Raw genomic sequence first — 16706 nt, 5'->3', positions numbered from 1 at the left:
AATATTTTGAAAGCGACAGCGACAAGCAAAACAACTAATTTTGAAGAAATTAAACATGAACGTCCAGCAATGATTGCTAAAAATATAGAGATAACATACACAGTTTATGAAGCGTATAACGAGCATGGATGGAGTGTTCGTCCAATTTATAAGACTCGGGCAAGGAAGGATTTTTCAGTGGAGGACTGCCCACTTCCTCCAACAAAACTTCACCTATATCCATTTTTAAGTCTGAAATATATCTTTGAAATTCTTAGTAATCTATCAATATATTGAAATTAACAATATTAATAAATTATGGGAGCAAAATTATCAAAAACAATAAGGTGCACAAGCGCGATAAATAAATTTTAATAAAATAAACAGTTGTTCGTTTTGGCGTACACTTTTCAGTTAACAACATTTCTTTCCTTTTTAAGATATCTCGTTAAAGAAATAATATTGTTTTATATGTTAAGATACATCGTGCATTATTACATTTAAGTGTACATAGTTGTTTTATCCTGTTTTGACTAAATAACGTGAGACTCATAAAAAGTTTTGCAAAATGCCATATTTCCTACTTCAGTGGCAACACTACCTTTTCGAGTTGTCGCCAGCAAAATTAAAAATTTATTTATCCCGGCGGCAACGGCAGTTTGCAGTTGCAGCCTGAAGTCATGCTGCCGCCAAAATAATTTCGTTCATAAGAACGGGTGTATTTGAATATTTCACAGATGCTGCCGTCGTCAACCTGTTTGCATTATTATCAAGAATTATACGTACTCAATTCGCCTTGCATTATACACTAACATTTGCTGGCACCTCCCATACAAAATAATTTTGTTCGAGATTTTGACTATATTATCACTTACTTAATGGCATAAGATAAGAACTTCGTTCTAAATGTCTCCCATAATTTTTTTTATGTCAAGGCAGGGAGTTTATCAGTAACTAGCATTTTTCAATAAACTTTTTGGACTTTTAAATCAACGAAAATTTGATGTATGTACAAATCTCCAGCGGAAACACTCGGCTACGACGTTCGACGAATATTCAAATAAGTCCTATCTTCTTCCCAAAAAAAATTACGAATGATTGGGTGCTTTTCTTTGTTTTATTATTATATTACTCAATGCTTCAACTAAACGTAAGAGTGGCTTGATTATGACTCGATATGCCTCCCAGGAGCCAACGGAGCCAACGGAGCCAAAAAATATGCCTGTTCAAGATGTAGTCATATCTTCTATGATCGTTTTTTATTCCAGAGAATTATATTATAGTATTTACGTTCCTTATGTATGTAAATGCATATATCCAAAGTTAGCAAAAAACTATTAGTACTAGTCTGGAGCATTGAAATATATATGTATATATTTTTGTTAAGCTCTTGTTAGGAAAGATATTCATATATGTACATACATATGTTATTCTTTTTAAAACGGAAGAGTTATTTTTTCTTTTTTTGGTTTTCTTATTATAATCTAGAAGATAATTTCATGGCATTTAATTTTTGAATATGTTATCCGGCTACTACTTACAAGGCCCATTCGATTAGTCCAATTTTGGCCGTATGGCATCAATGGTGGCTTGAATTTTGCAATAAATTTTGTTTTATTGTTTAAGGCGCTGTATGGCAAGTTGTTCCATCTTGTTGGAACCAAATGTCGTCGATGTTTAACTGATTAATTTTTGGAAACGAAAATTCAGTCAGTATGGTTTTAAAGCGCTCGCCATTCGAAAGAAATAAGGCCCGACGAGGCCAGCGTATAAACTGCACGTAAAATTAACTACGCGAACAGATTAATTTTTTTAGTAAATTTCCTCAATTGGTAAGCGTTGCTATTATCCAAGGCGAATTTATTACAGGTGACAGCAAACACATATAAGAAAACCCTACATGTATTTGTTGTTGCGTTTGGTTCAACCATCACGTCAAAATCAGCAAGCAAATGTAAACATACGAATGCAAACATACCAATACATACAAACAAAGCATATCATTTTGACGTAAGCCATACCTGCGGTGAAAAGTTCAGCTGGGTGAATGCTGTCACCTTAATAAATCCACCTTGCTATTATCTTAAACGGTTTATGTTGACTTACCACACCTAACTGAACAGAAATGTCAAACCACTTTGCCATCCTCAGCTGTTGTAGAATCGATATCGATAGTTTTCATACAGCTAAAAAAACTTCCGAAACATGTATGTATCATATGTAAATATTTTTTCGTAAAATTCATATTGAAGGAACTTTCCTAAGACGTTAAAAAAATTGTTTAATAACTGAAAATAATTTAAATCTAAGCTTTCGTCATATTTAATTCGCATAATTTAAGACTCAAATTATTACTGCTTTTGTTTTTTTGAGTCAAAACGCTGATTTTTGTTTAGTTTTAATTTCAAAAGCCAAAAAAGTTTATTAGTTTTTAATTTTGTTATTTTTGGTCCAACATTAGAAATCTGGCTTACTTTGAAATAAAGTTTATTTTACTGTTACTGTTATACACCGATACATATATTTTGATCTACGTTAGCATATACTAAGTATAAATATTTTTTAATTTATGCAAATGCACTTGACCGCTCATTTAAATGTATTGCCTCCATCAGCGAAGCACTTAATTAGTGAATGTTGTGCAATAATTGTGTCCTTGTGAGGTAAAACCGCGATTTCAAAAAACATTTCAATGCCTTCCTTAAATTGCTCAATTGCTTCCTGTGTCCTTTGATTGTGCATAGACTCCGCAGCTTTCCGATATAACTCTTCTATTTGAATCAGCTTTGCTACACTGGCTTTCAGTGAAATATTTTTTCGGCAACGTGGGCACCTTACGTCCTTAGATATATCTTTTGGGAACTTTAAAACATTAATGCAATTCGCCGACGTGCATTTGAATCTGACCTGCTTATCAATTTTGTGTATTGTAGGCCAATTCTCTTGACAGGCCATGCATTTGCAGTCAAACAAGTAGCGCGCACGTAATGAACGTTGGCGCTCCTTTAAATTTGTTTTAGTGAAGATTGGACCGTAATTCTCAGCTATCACTTCATTTGGTTGATGCGGCTTAATGGTAGTCAAAACCAATTTTTTCCCAAGGAAATAACGTGCAACACTTGGCCAACACTCATGATTGAAGTAGGCACCGGTGGCATAGATTGCCGCGCCAACATATACCACTTTAGAACCTTCAAAGCGGTGTTCATCGGTCACTTTTGTCTCAAAAACTTCATGAGCATTATATTGTAAGACTTGTAGCAGTCCAAGCAGAGCTGTGCCAACCTTCAATTCTACCGCTGTTGGATTCACACCCTCGCTTTTACGCCGCCCAAAGTATTCAGCTTTCTGCAAGCAGCGAAGTAAAAAGCCCGCCATCAAAGAACGTTGCAAGTAGTCTTCAGCTTGTCGGCTCTCAATATGGGAACACAGATTCTCATACATTGACGTGGCATCGCAAAGGGCTTTTTCTACATTGGGTGCTTGTGTAAAAACTCGTAAAGCCAAGTAGCAAAGTATCGACATGCCAGAACCTTTAAAAATAGTCGAGTGTTAAATGTATTTATGTACGAGTATGAATTCGAATATGAACTTTTGATAAAACAACTTATTTCGACATACATACTAAACAGTGTTCTCTCGCAGTGCAGCACAAAGTAACTGGTTACCATTTTTTATTCAGAGTTATGGTTTCAGAATCCACTTGAACCAGCAGTACTTATGCATAGGTACATATATGTACATGTGGATGTATCCGAATTTGGATGAAATCGAACTTTATATGTTCAAATGTGATTATGGATTTTACAAAACTGATATCATATCTACACAATACCTATAATGCTGTGCAATTTTTTAAGGTCCAGAGCACTTACAAGATATAAATATATGTACGTATGTATCTATGTAGTTATAAGTAGTTACGTTCAACTGAGCGGATTTTTCATTTTGAGAGCAGGCGTCTGTCGGTCCCTAAACTATGTTGCACGTCGTTTTGTTAAAAGTTCACAGATTAGAAATAATTGATGAAAGTACGTGTACAAGTGGAGTAAGAAGGATTCACAACCATTGACATTGTGGACAAAATACAGGCTGCATACTTATCTTACTTAGATAGAATTCATTTTTCATAAAACATACCTATAAAAAGGTCCATAAACTGGCACTCAAAACGATGGTAACTGTCACATGCCTCTCCCATGCACTGAGCTGAGCAGAAAGCAATCCCAGAGCAATGGACACATGGCACTGGAATAGTTAATCTGAAAATGTATGCGAGATATAAAAAATGTAAATACATACAAAAATATATTCACTAATATGAACAAGATGAGGCTCCTCACACCAGTGTGTTCAGGCAATCTAAAACCGTATCAGAATTGGGACAAATAGAAATCCGGCGCGTTTAAATTCAGTTCTATTCAAGGATGACAGCATAGCGAAAAAATTTTAAGGTGAGCTCTTTAGGATACCGTTATTCCGCCCTGAGCGAATTTGCCAGATTCAGCTGATTGGCTGACGTCACTTGGCGTTTGTTTACAAAAAAAAAAACTGAGATTGTGTTGGTGATATACGAAAAAAATCAACCAATGACACTTCGTTGCCGTCTGAACAACGACTGATTGCACCAGTGTGTGAATATGTGTTTGGAAGAGTGTGTGAATGTGTTTGAAATCATCCTGCAAGCGACGTGTCAGCCAGATTTCCCCTCACAATTTTATTCCCCATAGCTAAATGTCAAACCTGGTAATATATCATCCTTGGGATAAGTTATAAGCCAATAGTGGAAAATAAAGTTATTTCTTTTAAAAATAGCACAAAAATAAAAAGCAAAACGAATATACACTTGAAACACAGCTGTTAAGAAATTCTTTAATTAAGTATGTGTTTTAAAAAATGAAATGTGAATTAGTACTTTGTATGACTACTCCGAGCATCTATAACAGCTTGTGGTTTGCTTCACATAACATGAATACATATTTGAGCATCATAGTTTTGGGGTATCTGTGCCATTTCTCGAAAATAATGTTTTTGGTCTCTGCTCGACCTTTTGAGCGTTTTTTGCAACTTTTTTCTTTAAATATGCCCACAAATTTTCTATTGATTAGTAATGACAAATCTTCGATTGTATTTTCCTCATAAAACACCAAATCACTCACTCTCTTGCTGGATATGCATCCCCACACCATGACCGAAAGTTTGCCATACCATTGCCATCGGTATAATATTCCACACTCTATTGGGAGCATCAGCATATCATATCATCCCAGTTGCTATCTGGTTGAGCTAGGTAGGTTCCACCAAAGGCTTCTCTCGAGCAACTCAATTTCACTTTTGATTGTACTTTTGCAACACTTGCCATACTGTTTCATGTAAACTTCGCCCCCACACTCATCTCTAAGCTCACTAACGCGATTTCTTGTCGTAATCTGCGAGTTTGCAGCTACTTTTCTCAACAAAATACGTTCGGCGCGGTCAGATATTTTCCGTGGTCCTCCACTCGTAGCTTTTGGCTGCAGCCTATTTTCATTTTTTCCACAATTTATTATGTTATAAGTAGTTTGTCTGGTTAAATAAAACATTTCTGATAACTGTTGCACACTTTTTCCTATTGTAAAATTATAGTAGACCGACTGAGTCACCTCAAACGATGTCCGCTTTTCACGCATTTTGCCCTCGTTATAATTTAAGTACGATTTGATATTTTGTTCAACGATTCACTCTTACGATCATTTTAAGGCCGATTGACGACTAGTGCATGTGTTAAAACTTAGTGAAATAACGGTATATCAAATCATTTTAGCAAACGATGCCGAAAATATTTTAGATATGTAAAAACACTTTCTTGACAGCTGAGAGAAGTACTTGTTTTGTTTCTGCATCTTTGTTTTTGTTTGCACTGATGGACTCCAAAAGTTTAGCGTAACTGCTAACTAAGTAAGTTAATGAAATAATTTTGAAAGGATCTCCAAATTCAATAAGGAGCGACGGTTTTAGTGAAAGAAATGCAATGACTTGAATATTTTAGTATGTCAATACATATTCTTGAAAACTGTATGTATTTAGACAAGGTGATGAAAAATGTCTATTTAACGGCGCAAATGTTTGTTTATTTACTCATAAATCATCGCTTCTATGCCACTTGCTAAAGTGTGCTCAAATAGCCAAAGCGAATCTATTAAAAGTGGTGTGGGTAAATCAGCTGATTTGTTTTTTTTTCCTTTCGCCGTGTCCATGTGGCTATCACCCCGGAATGAAGCAAGGTGAATTCACTATTTGTTTTCTAGTTTCCTAATACTATGCTTTGACAATCAAACGTACAGAACAGTATTGTTGGCCTAGCAAAAAGTTGTACATACCTCTGAAAGCAATGATGGCAATGACTACCAGAAAAAGATGGCGACAAACATGCGGCAACTGGGTTCTCGTACAACACAACGTCACCCGTTTTTAAATTATCTCCAGCTACAATAAAACGACCTTTCTCCTTTGTCTCCACCAACTTCACCATATTAGAGGCACCACGCAAAGCGGGATTGTCTCCATTAGCGAGTGTAGGTGTTGCGAACACATCGCTTTTTTCGCACCGCTTTATGAGTGACAGTTCGGTTCCGAAAGAGTCTCGTAAGGAAATATTATTGCCCGACAGTTTCTCAGCAATCTTCAATGATATTTCGGATCGAGCCGATTCGCCGATTACTGAAAGGCAACATTACTAATGAGAATTTAGTTTAAGGAATAAGCGTTTATAGTTACTTAATTAAGGCACTTCTTTAGATTTGACATAAGATGAGGAGTTGTGGCACTTACAAGCATAGGCTTTCGCCATTTTAATATAATAATCCACGTTCTCCTTCAACTCCAGGCCATAGGAAGCAGCTAATTTGAGGTCATTTAGTGCAGCCTGACCATCTCCCAAATTAATTAGAACTGCGGCTCGGCAACGATAAGCCAAAGGCAAACTAAGCCCGTCATCAACACCTAGATCAACATCTATGATACAAAACAATAGTCAAATCATGCATAAGCATCTACACACATACACATATGCATATGCACTATAATTTCAACACATGCTAACCTTTGGCTGGTGCACGCATAACGGCCAAATTAGAATGCATCAAAGCCTGTTTGAAATCGCCCAACAAGTTGAACTTATCAGCCTGAGCACGTCTTTGAACCGAAAATAGTCCATCTTTCCCCTTGTAGACGGGTGCAACATTTTCCAGCACGCCCAGCACCGTATCACAAACCTCCCGATCGCTGAAGATCGATAGGATGCGTGCCTCGTTTGACTTTAATTGGCTAAAATAATGCTTCAGCCACTTTTCACTACAACCTTCTTTCACCTCTAAGAAGAACTCGTTGAAGAAACCCTTCTGATCAGACTGGACAGTGCGAGCACTGCATAACTGTTGGTAAGATGTATCTGCGATATCCATGCCCTCAGGTAGACAACACTTGTGCAATTATTGATATTTAAATCACTTCTCGAATTGCGAATATAATCCCTGACGAATATTTTAACTAAATTGACTAAATTAGAAATTTAGTAAGAGGTCAGCTTCACAGCTGCTTCTTTTGGTTTTCTTACTCAACTTCTGACATGGAAAGGCATGCACTTGCGTGTCTATGTAAATATCTAAAAATAAGTACGGTGCTTCGCGTTTGAAATTATTGTAGGCGAAATCAATTGTGAATAGAAAGATCTCCTAATTTATTCACAGATCCTAATTTAAGAGAAAATGTTGCTAAATTTTCGAAATAATTTGAGATTTAACTAAATTTGCTGCGTATATATGTGCAGGAAAGGTCCCGACTATGTATGGCCGGTATGAAAAGCTTTGCCAAATTGTGTACATAAAATGTTTTTAGCTTCGCGCCTTGCATTTTTAGATTCTACTAAAGTTCCGTGTCACCTACGAATATAACGTTTTTTTACAATTAAATTTCAATTTGAGAATTTCGAAATTCATTCACCAAAAGGGCCTGATATAACCTGGAAGAAAAGGAAACCAAAATATTAATATTTCTTATAATGGAACATCGCCTGGCGCCTATCACTTATTTTTAATTGATGTGGAAAAGTTTGCTACTACTGAAACTTGCGTTTGCTTTGGTAAAAGAAATTTTTTTATTTTAGTCAAGGAAGCATTGGTAGCGTAAAAAGTTAAGATTTATTTCAAAGTGTGGTCAGAATATTGAAAACTGTTGTCGTAAAAGTTGGCCCCTCGTGCGACCTGCAGCATCGCATTCCTTTCTTCCTTTGTATATACATATGTATGTATGTACAGTCTGTCTAATGGAAGTGTGACCGTCATAATTTGGAAATTATTTGACCATTTATATTCTAACAGCCCCGAGCCATATTTTGTGTTAATTTCTATGCGAGTAGTGGTGGTAATCGGCTCAAAATCAGACAAATTTGTCTTGATAAGCGTCCATATTTGTTTTCCTTTGAGTTTTTTTTCAACTATTGCCAAAAATTTTCAACAGGGTTGGCATCAGGCGACTATGAAGGCCAATATTCAATCTCATTTGGCTGTTTTCACTCTACACACCTTCGGCTTCGATGCTTGGGATCGTTGTCCGCTTGTAAAATCCAAGGTTGCCTAATTCTTGCAAACATCTTCGCAGCTGATAGCAATGATGCTTTTTGGTAAATTTTATTCATCAAAGCTGTATTCGAATTGGCGGTAAACACAAATAAACGATCCTATCCTTTTTCGGAGAAGCAGTCACGAGACTTAACTGAATGCTTAACAGTTCGTTGAAGTTGCCGATTATCAGCAAAACACCAGGACCGACGTATTCAACTACAAGCACAAAAGGAAGGTTTCTCCGTGAATATTACGTTTGCTCTATTCCGTTCTGATTTTGCCTTAGCCTATGCAAGTCCTTTTTCAATTTGCTCCGGAATTTGAGAGGTTTTTTGTACGTAAACATCCTCGAATCGTGTCTTTGGATACAGCAACATCACTTTTTCATAAAATTGCTTGAGCTTCACGCCACGATAAGTTGGGTTGTGTTACAAATCAGTGATTTTCTGATCTTGCTTTGGAGAGGTATATTTTTTGGAGCTCGTCCGACGAAGTCATCCACGTTTCTAAATTTTGGCAAATAGAAACAACTTTTTCTATTATTGGATTTTTAACCCTGCGTGTAAATATACATAAATAAAAAAATGTCTGCCCTTATTTTATGTGCAATGGAGCTTATCCACCGTGTAAGATTTCTTCTAGAATAGAATGGGAGGAATCCAAAATTAAAGAAATGAGTTTATTTTTAAACAATTAAACTTTTAATTTATTTGAAAGTTGAGTCCTGCGTAAATCACAAACAAATAAGTCAAACAGAGAAAACATGCTTAAAATTACGCTATTGGTATTTAAAAAGATAGCTTCTCATTTAGAAATCGCACCTGCACAGTAGTATTAAGATATGATATATGAAATCAATAAATACAAATGCAGTTTGGCATAATCAAAGGCTAGATATAAAAATATGTTTAGACACATTGAATTGGTAATTGTTGTAACTTTTATCTACATTCCATATGATAATAAATTTTACCGATTTGTGAAATCCTCTATGATAATTTACCATAAAAAATATTCTACAATAATCTCGTCATTTGTTTGCTATTATAACTATGTATGTATGTATGTATGCTTGTTTTAGTTTTGATTGAAGTGATTTCTTAAACTTATACATCTTTTCAGTTCTTTATATTAAGAAGTTAGACTTATTGCGATGTTTTATAACTGCAGCCTCAAAAGTATGTATATTTTTTCCATAGCAATGCTAAATAAGTTATTAAATTCAACTACCTTAAAGATTTTAATATACATGAATCAGCCCAAATGGGAGCTGCTCTCTGCAGCCATCCACTTAGCCTAAAGTTGTTAGTAGTTGTATATGTATATCATATATATATATAGGATGTGTATGTAAAAATGGATCAATCGTCTGAAAATGTTGCTTTGTTAGTTATTTTTGCCAATCATAAAATACCTTACGAAAAAGAACTGCATTCTCTTTTGGTGTTCTTTATTTAAAAAGGATTACATAATAACATACATACTGCGTACAAATATACCTAAACATTTTCACTTATATGCGCCAATTTTAATTTAAATAAATAATAAATTAAAATCTAGAATGTACATACATCTGTTCATTGTGTTCTGTTTGCATATATTCGTTTTTGTAAAAAATAGGATAGAAATAAATATTTAGCATTACATATGTATATAATCTATGATCTATTATTATATTACATTAGGTTTATATAAACTAAATTATATATTATATTTAAGTCAACGACTCTCATTCTTTTTTCATTGTTTCATTTTTTCCCTCATTTTTTCTTTTCGCAATTTGTTTATTAATTAGCAATTAGTATCACGCGGAGCATCTTTGCTAAATTATCACTACAATATTACTATCAGAAAAAATGAAATATACAAATGTAGCATTTAATTATAGGCAGAGACTGGGAGTAAAAATACAACAGTACAATAGAGTGCTAGAGCATTCACAAAGGCTTCTGAGCCGGCGATATATAATACCACTAAAATCTTTACACTGATCTTAAGGTAGAGGGATCACGTCATATTCACACCTAAAGCACGGCTTGAATATTCGTACACCACATAGCTTATGGACACTGCGGGTAGCACTTTTATAAAATTTGGTGTAATGCCGCGGTACAAGCCAAATACGCCTTCATTGTGTATAATCTTACGAAACACACCGAACATGTTGTCATCGTTGATTGAACTCCTTTGCTTTAGTGGTATTCCCAGAGCTGGTTGCATATTTTTCGTGACAACTGTAACAGATAATATGGTTTCAATCATTTGCAAAGCAAAAATAAATTGACTAAACAAATAAATGTTTTTCTTGCCTTGAGCTTGAAGTCGTGTTCGTACTAGCGCCAATGGGTAGGAGCACACTTGTCCCAACGTGCTGGATGCACTGCCGCAAGCCAACAGCACCAGAAAGCTTGGTTGTTCCGTATTGTGGCTGCTCAAATACTTTTTTTTCAAAGTTTCGTATACTGCCAGATCAATGCCTGCATAAGGAATAATGCCCAACATATTCGGAATGTAACCACGATAAAAGCTTCGTACACCCTCTTGTAAATAGATTTTCTTCGCAGCGTCCACAATACCGGTATACTGGCCGGTTTTACGCAATGCTAGACGGGTTTTTAATACTTCCATTGGATATATGGCAGTTTGTGAAATACCACCCGCCGCTGCACCCGCCATGAAGCGTTCCCCGATCGTCATCTGGCGCTTTTCGTCGCCCCGGATTAGGCGCTTAATTTTCTCATAGGCTGCAAACTTAATCGCACTCTCGGGGGCAATTTTTAAAACGTTAATGCCATTGCCACGCCACATACTGCGGGTGCCTCCTTCATGCAGCATGTACTTTAAACTATCAGAGATTCCGGTTTTATGTGTTTGAACCTGTTTGCGGAAAATTTAGGAATATTACAATATTAAAATTAATTCACCGACATTCACTTGGATGATGAAGTAGATAAACAAAGGCTTACCTGCAAGAACACTTTTATTCTATCTAATGGAGCTGTGCATGTGCGCGACACTGCACCCGCAACACCCCCGGCAGCCAAGTGACGCCACCACATGCCGGTTTGCATTTCACTTTGCGTGAAATCGTCAGGTACATTTAAATCTTCACCAATGTCAAGGTACTGCAAATAAAATTAAGAGACGCAAATTATTTATATGTATGTACATACATTCGTACATTTCGGCTATAAGTAGTAGTAGCAGGTGTATGTACTATACTATGATTAGTGTGTATGTCTATATACGAGAGTGTGTAATGGTCGCATCCTTTGTTAATGAGAAGCTTTTTCGTTATATGCAAAACTGTTTCTATAATTTGGTAGACACGAGCAATTGCACTCGACAACAGTGGCGGTAAATACGCACGCGGACATAGATAATGTGTGACCATGGGTATATTTGCACTTGAAAAAAAAAAAAAAAATATATATATGTATCGAAATAATTTTAACACGCTATGTAAGCTGTGCATTACCAAATCCCTGCAGGAAAATCTGAACCAGTGAAACAAATTTCTGTTTGAGAATCACTTTGCGTGTCCTTCATATTACGGTTGTGATTTCATAATTTGATTCCTACAGCATACTGCATGTTGCCTCGAGCAACAATAATGTAATTTTCGAATTTTAAAGTTAGAAGCGTCAATTTTGAGTTATAACATAACAAAAAATTCAAAAATAATCTGGGTCCATTGGTCCATTATCGGCAACAGCGCGAGTTGGACACAGTTTCGTCAGAAGAGGCACATAATTTCTATATGTCATCGAAGCCCACTCATCGCCCATTACCCGCCTCGTAAGACCCGCGTAGGTTTGGCTCAATTACGGTCTGGATATCCTGATTGGACCTCCGATATGCTCAATATACAGTGACGGACTTAAGTCTACACCCGCAGCATAAGAATAATTTCTTATTTCCCAGAAGGTGGAAACTGTTGATGTAGTTGCTTTGGATTCATCCTTATCCAGAAATGTACAAAAAGCTCTTCTAGTATTTAGTAGGTCCACCACCGTTATCCATCACTGCTTAAAGGCAGCAATACTAGTATCCATAAATTCTGTCTTTATCGAAGTCACTTACTATACTTAGTCAGTTACAAACATGCTCTATCGGATTTAAATCCGGACTCTGCGGCGGTGTATTTCGTTGCCTGGGTGCGTAGAGCCACTCTTTGCCAATTAATACAGTATGCTTAGGGTCGTTGCCTTGTTGGAAAACCCAACCTTGCCAAGCATTCTAATGATGGCTTGCTGAGGTCCTAAGTATTTTCAATAAAGGTCATCTTTCCATTCAGCTATAGCTCCTCAAACCATTACGCTGGACAGGAGGTATCAAATTTTTCTTCTCAGTATCTGCATTTCTTCTCCTTCATATTTTACCCCGGCCATGACTTTCATATTTATTGAACTTCGATTCGTCAGTAAATAAAACTTTAGATCAGAAATCCGTGCCCTTGCCAATATGTGATCTTGCAAACTCAAACCGAAGGCAACGGTTGTTTTTTTTAAATCAGAGTATGTAATAGGAACGACGATTTATCAACTGAAATTTTCGAATAACGGTACAGCTATTTTTCCAATGTGTGCTTTGCTTGAGTGGAAACCAAAGCAGATGGATTTATGTAGACTTTTGTCAAACCGCTTCTTTTTTCTTGTTATAAAAGTGAAATAAATTAATTTTTATAAATTTGTGAATAAATATGAATTCCGAAAAAACAAATTACATCAACAGTTTCTTCAATATATATTATATATACATATAATTGGTGAGTACACCTTTTTTTGGGTGTTTGGCCGAGCTCCTCCACCTATTCGTGGCGTGCGTCTTGATGTTGTTCCACAAATGGAGGGACCTACAGTTTCAAGTCGACTCCGAACGGCAGAGGGACGACCGCTTTTTCTTCATTTTGGTGTATCAGATTTGAACCTACGTTCTCACTCAATTTCGAATGGCACTCACGCACCAACCCATTCGGCTACGGCGGCCGCTGGATACCTTCTGGGAAATAGGAAAATTTTCTCCTGCGTGTTGACACCGACGATACTAACCACCTGTTTGCATGCCCTCTTAAATCCACTCACCTAACACCCCTCGCCCTCTGGACCCAACCCATCGAAATAGCATGTGTCCTGGGACTACCGGTAGATGAGCTAGACGATGATGATCGGCGACTAGACCTGGATGAACTATAGGGTGGGCCATGTAAAATTTGCTTTTTGAATCGGCTATATTTTTTCAAACTTTTTTTATTATTTTCAAGATTGAACATTGTCATTTATGAATGAAAAATAATATCGTTCAAATGACTGCCACGACTGGCTTTACAGTAGGCCATTCGATCAACCCAATTTGTAAGCACATTTTCAATTGTTTGGGCTCCAATTTCATGAATGGCAACTTCGATTTCGTGTTTTAAAGCATCAATCATCTCTGGATGGTTCGCATAGCATTTGTCCTTAACGGCTCCCCACAAAAAATAGTCCAACGGGCTTAAATCACAGCTCCGAGGCGGCCAATTGATATTGGAATTCAAAAACGGTAGCCAAAAGTTCGAATGTAACTTTGGCAGTGTGACAAGTTGCACCGTCCTGTTGAAACCAAGTGTCGTCCATGTCATCCTCTTAAATTTTTGGAAACAACTCGTTGAGCATGTCACGGTAACGCGCGCCATTTACTGTAACCGCGGCTCCTCGCTCATTTTCGAAAAAAAATGGCCCAATGATGCCGCCAGACTCAAAAACGCACCAAACAGTGACTCGTTGTGGATGCATTTGCTTCTCTACAGTAACTTGTGGATTTTCTGAGCCCCAAATCCGACAATTTTGCTTATTGACGTAGCCACCGATGTGAAAATCAGAAAAGAAGAAGACTCACCACTTTCGTAAATGTCAAACCTTTAAGTAAATTATGAACACATTTGACATGTCATTTGTGTAACCATTCTCAAAAAAATAGGTGGTTCAAAAAGCAAACGCTATATGGCCCCCTGTACTATAACAACAACAACAACAACAATAGGGCACAGTTTTGATTCTTTTCACCACTTCAATACTAGTGGACTTCTCTGTAGGGATATTATAGGATAAGTTACATACATGATTCAATAATAAAAGGTTTGCTCAGTAAGCAGCTTTCTCATTCCCTCTTGACAAATCGGCTCCCTTAGAAAGTCACTGGGTTGTTAACTCTAGAAATGTTTAGCAAAAGTGGAAGAAATGTAAAATTTGTAGGAAAAACATTTCGGTTTCAAAAGGGTGTATACGCACTTGCTCGGTATGTGAATAACCAAGACGATATGGAAAACATACTGACATACAGCTTAAATCAGGATATCACAAAGCATCTTTTTGGGACAATGAACGTGAAAGATGGACGTTTTGACCATTTGAGTCCAATGCCTTTCAAATACAGGTGGGGGAAGTACTTACTACGTTACTTCAAAGATACATAAGTTACCAACAAGAGCTCATTTAGCAATATGGAACTAACATAGCCTCCTGATGGCAGATGGCTTTTTATGAGGAGTTTTTCATGGCAGAAATACACTCGGAGGTGTGCCATTGCCTGTCGAGGAGCCTCTGCTATTACAAACAACATTTTCTATCATTTGGTGTTTCATGCCCGTGCTAGTTTGTCAAGTTGTTAGGAATGAATAATCGCGACTTGGTGGTCAAAACTCCAAACTTACGTGGGCATAGCATAGTAAAGCAAAGCGCATGGAATTCATTAAGGCCATACTGCTTAGGTAATATAATAGCTTCATATTGGTAAAACTTTCCAACTTCGTGATCAGTTTTCAATTTAAAATTTTATTTAATTTAATTCACAAAATATCAGTCTGGGTTTAACTTAATAACATTTTTTTTAATATCATTCCTGGCAATTTCTGTTTGTACCAGTTATAATTTAAGTAAAAAGAAAGCGTTTTTTGCTACCATTTTTATCAAAAAGGTATTTAATTTTTCCACTTTCTACGCCCTTCTTAAATGCGACCTTTTGTAAGGGAGTGTCAAAATTCTAATGTCACAAGTGAGCAAACCTTTAATAATTGAATCATGAGTTACATATCGTCCCCTTAGTATTAAAATAGCCTATACATTTTTTGATGTTTTGAGAAAATGAATTTAAACTTTTTGTCGAAAGTAGCTCTCACTCAAATCTCGTTATGTCTGTAAATATTTATTATTTTTTGACTGACGTTTTGACCCACTTTGTGGAACTAGAATTTGACAAAATTTTGATCACATATAAAATCGACGATGGAGAATCAAAAAATTCAATAAAAAAATAATAGCCTATGAGCACATAGGCTATTGTTATACTAAGGGGACGATATAATTAATTTGCTCTTACAAATCAACCTAAGCGTATACGTAAATCTTCGCAGGCACGAGGTGTTAATTAATAATACATAAAAATATGTATATGCGCCAATTTTTATTATAAATATGTATTTACGGGTGTATGTACTTATGTATGTGTTTATTCATTTATTTGAATGAATATTTTCTCTAGAATGGCGGATAATTTAGTAAATATGTCTGTATATAAATTTTCACACATAAGTACAATACATGGCAACACACGAGCCAGCCAATTAACTCGTCTCAAGACTTACAATGAATTGTATTTAGAATTAGTAAAAAACCGAAAAGCATTTTTCGCAGTAGATAATTGAAAGGCATGTCTGGTATTTATTTAGAAGCCCTTTTTTATTTTATTTATTATTCGAATTCTTTAATCGTATTTACGCAATAAAAAGTTAATGTCAAAATAAATGTGCAAAATAATTGTTTACTGTATCGTCATCATGTCTTATCAAAGCGAAAAATAGATTCCATGTTGCCGTCCGACAGAATTCTGAAGTAACTTTTTACTACATATTTCCAGCTTTGACCGGAATTGATTTAAATCAAACTGTGATACGAATATAAGCTGCTTCGGATTTGCCAGCCATTCAACGACTTGCCACTTGCCAATGAAACAATAAGATATTTGTGCATACATATTCGTATATATATATATATATATATGATTGGCGCGTACACCCTTTTTTTGGGTGTTCGGCCGAGCACCTCCTCCTATTTGTGGCGTGCGTCTTGATGTTATACCACAAATGGAGGG

The 16706-nt window shown here is 36.2% G+C and overlaps 2 protein-coding genes across 16 annotated transcripts in view; both read right to left on the bottom strand.

The window, feature by feature from the left end:
- Window positions 1–2434: 2434 nt before the first annotated feature.
- LOC129242498 (SET and MYND domain-containing protein 4) lies at window positions 2435–7600 on the bottom strand. Of its 2 annotated transcripts, none has more exons than XM_054879168.1 (5): window positions 7061–7600; window positions 6790–6960; window positions 6339–6678; window positions 4120–4241; window positions 2435–3512 (listed from the first exon to the last, which is right to left on the bottom strand). In XM_054879168.1, the coding sequence occupies exons 1-5, from the start codon at window positions 7419–7421 to the stop codon at window positions 2569–2571; spliced, it is 1938 nt and encodes a 645-aa protein (XP_054735143.1). In that variant the 5' UTR covers window positions 7422–7600; the 3' UTR covers window positions 2435–2568. The 2 variants fall into 2 exon arrangements, with proteins under 2 accessions (XP_054735143.1, XP_054735142.1); XM_054879167.1 differs by having other exon boundaries at window positions 6790–6972; window positions 7061–7599.
- A 1657-nt stretch (window positions 7601–9257) lies between these two features.
- The window catches only part of LOC129243044 (calcium-binding mitochondrial carrier protein SCaMC-2), a 30692-nt gene continuing 23243 nt past the window's right edge, over window positions 9258–16706 (bottom strand). For all 14 annotated transcript variants that reach the window (XM_054880112.1, XM_054880106.1, XM_054880110.1 and 11 more), the window contains 3 exons: window positions 11546–11704; window positions 10889–11456; window positions 9258–10813 (listed from right to left, as the gene is read on the bottom strand). In XM_054880112.1, coding sequence (XP_054736087.1) covers window positions 10587–10813; window positions 10889–11456; window positions 11546–11704 — 954 coding nt within the window. In that variant the 3' untranslated portion in view covers window positions 9258–10586. The remainder of the gene's footprint in view (window positions 10814–10888; window positions 11457–11545; window positions 11705–16706) is intronic.

Source organism: Anastrepha obliqua, chromosome 3 (genome assembly GCF_027943255.1).
Source record: "Anastrepha obliqua isolate idAnaObli1 chromosome 3, idAnaObli1_1.0, whole genome shotgun sequence".
Lineage (NCBI taxonomy): Eukaryota > Metazoa > Arthropoda > Insecta > Diptera > Tephritidae > Anastrepha > Anastrepha obliqua.
Note: the sequence above shows the minus strand (reverse complement) of the source record. Positions and strands in the feature narration are given on the sequence as shown.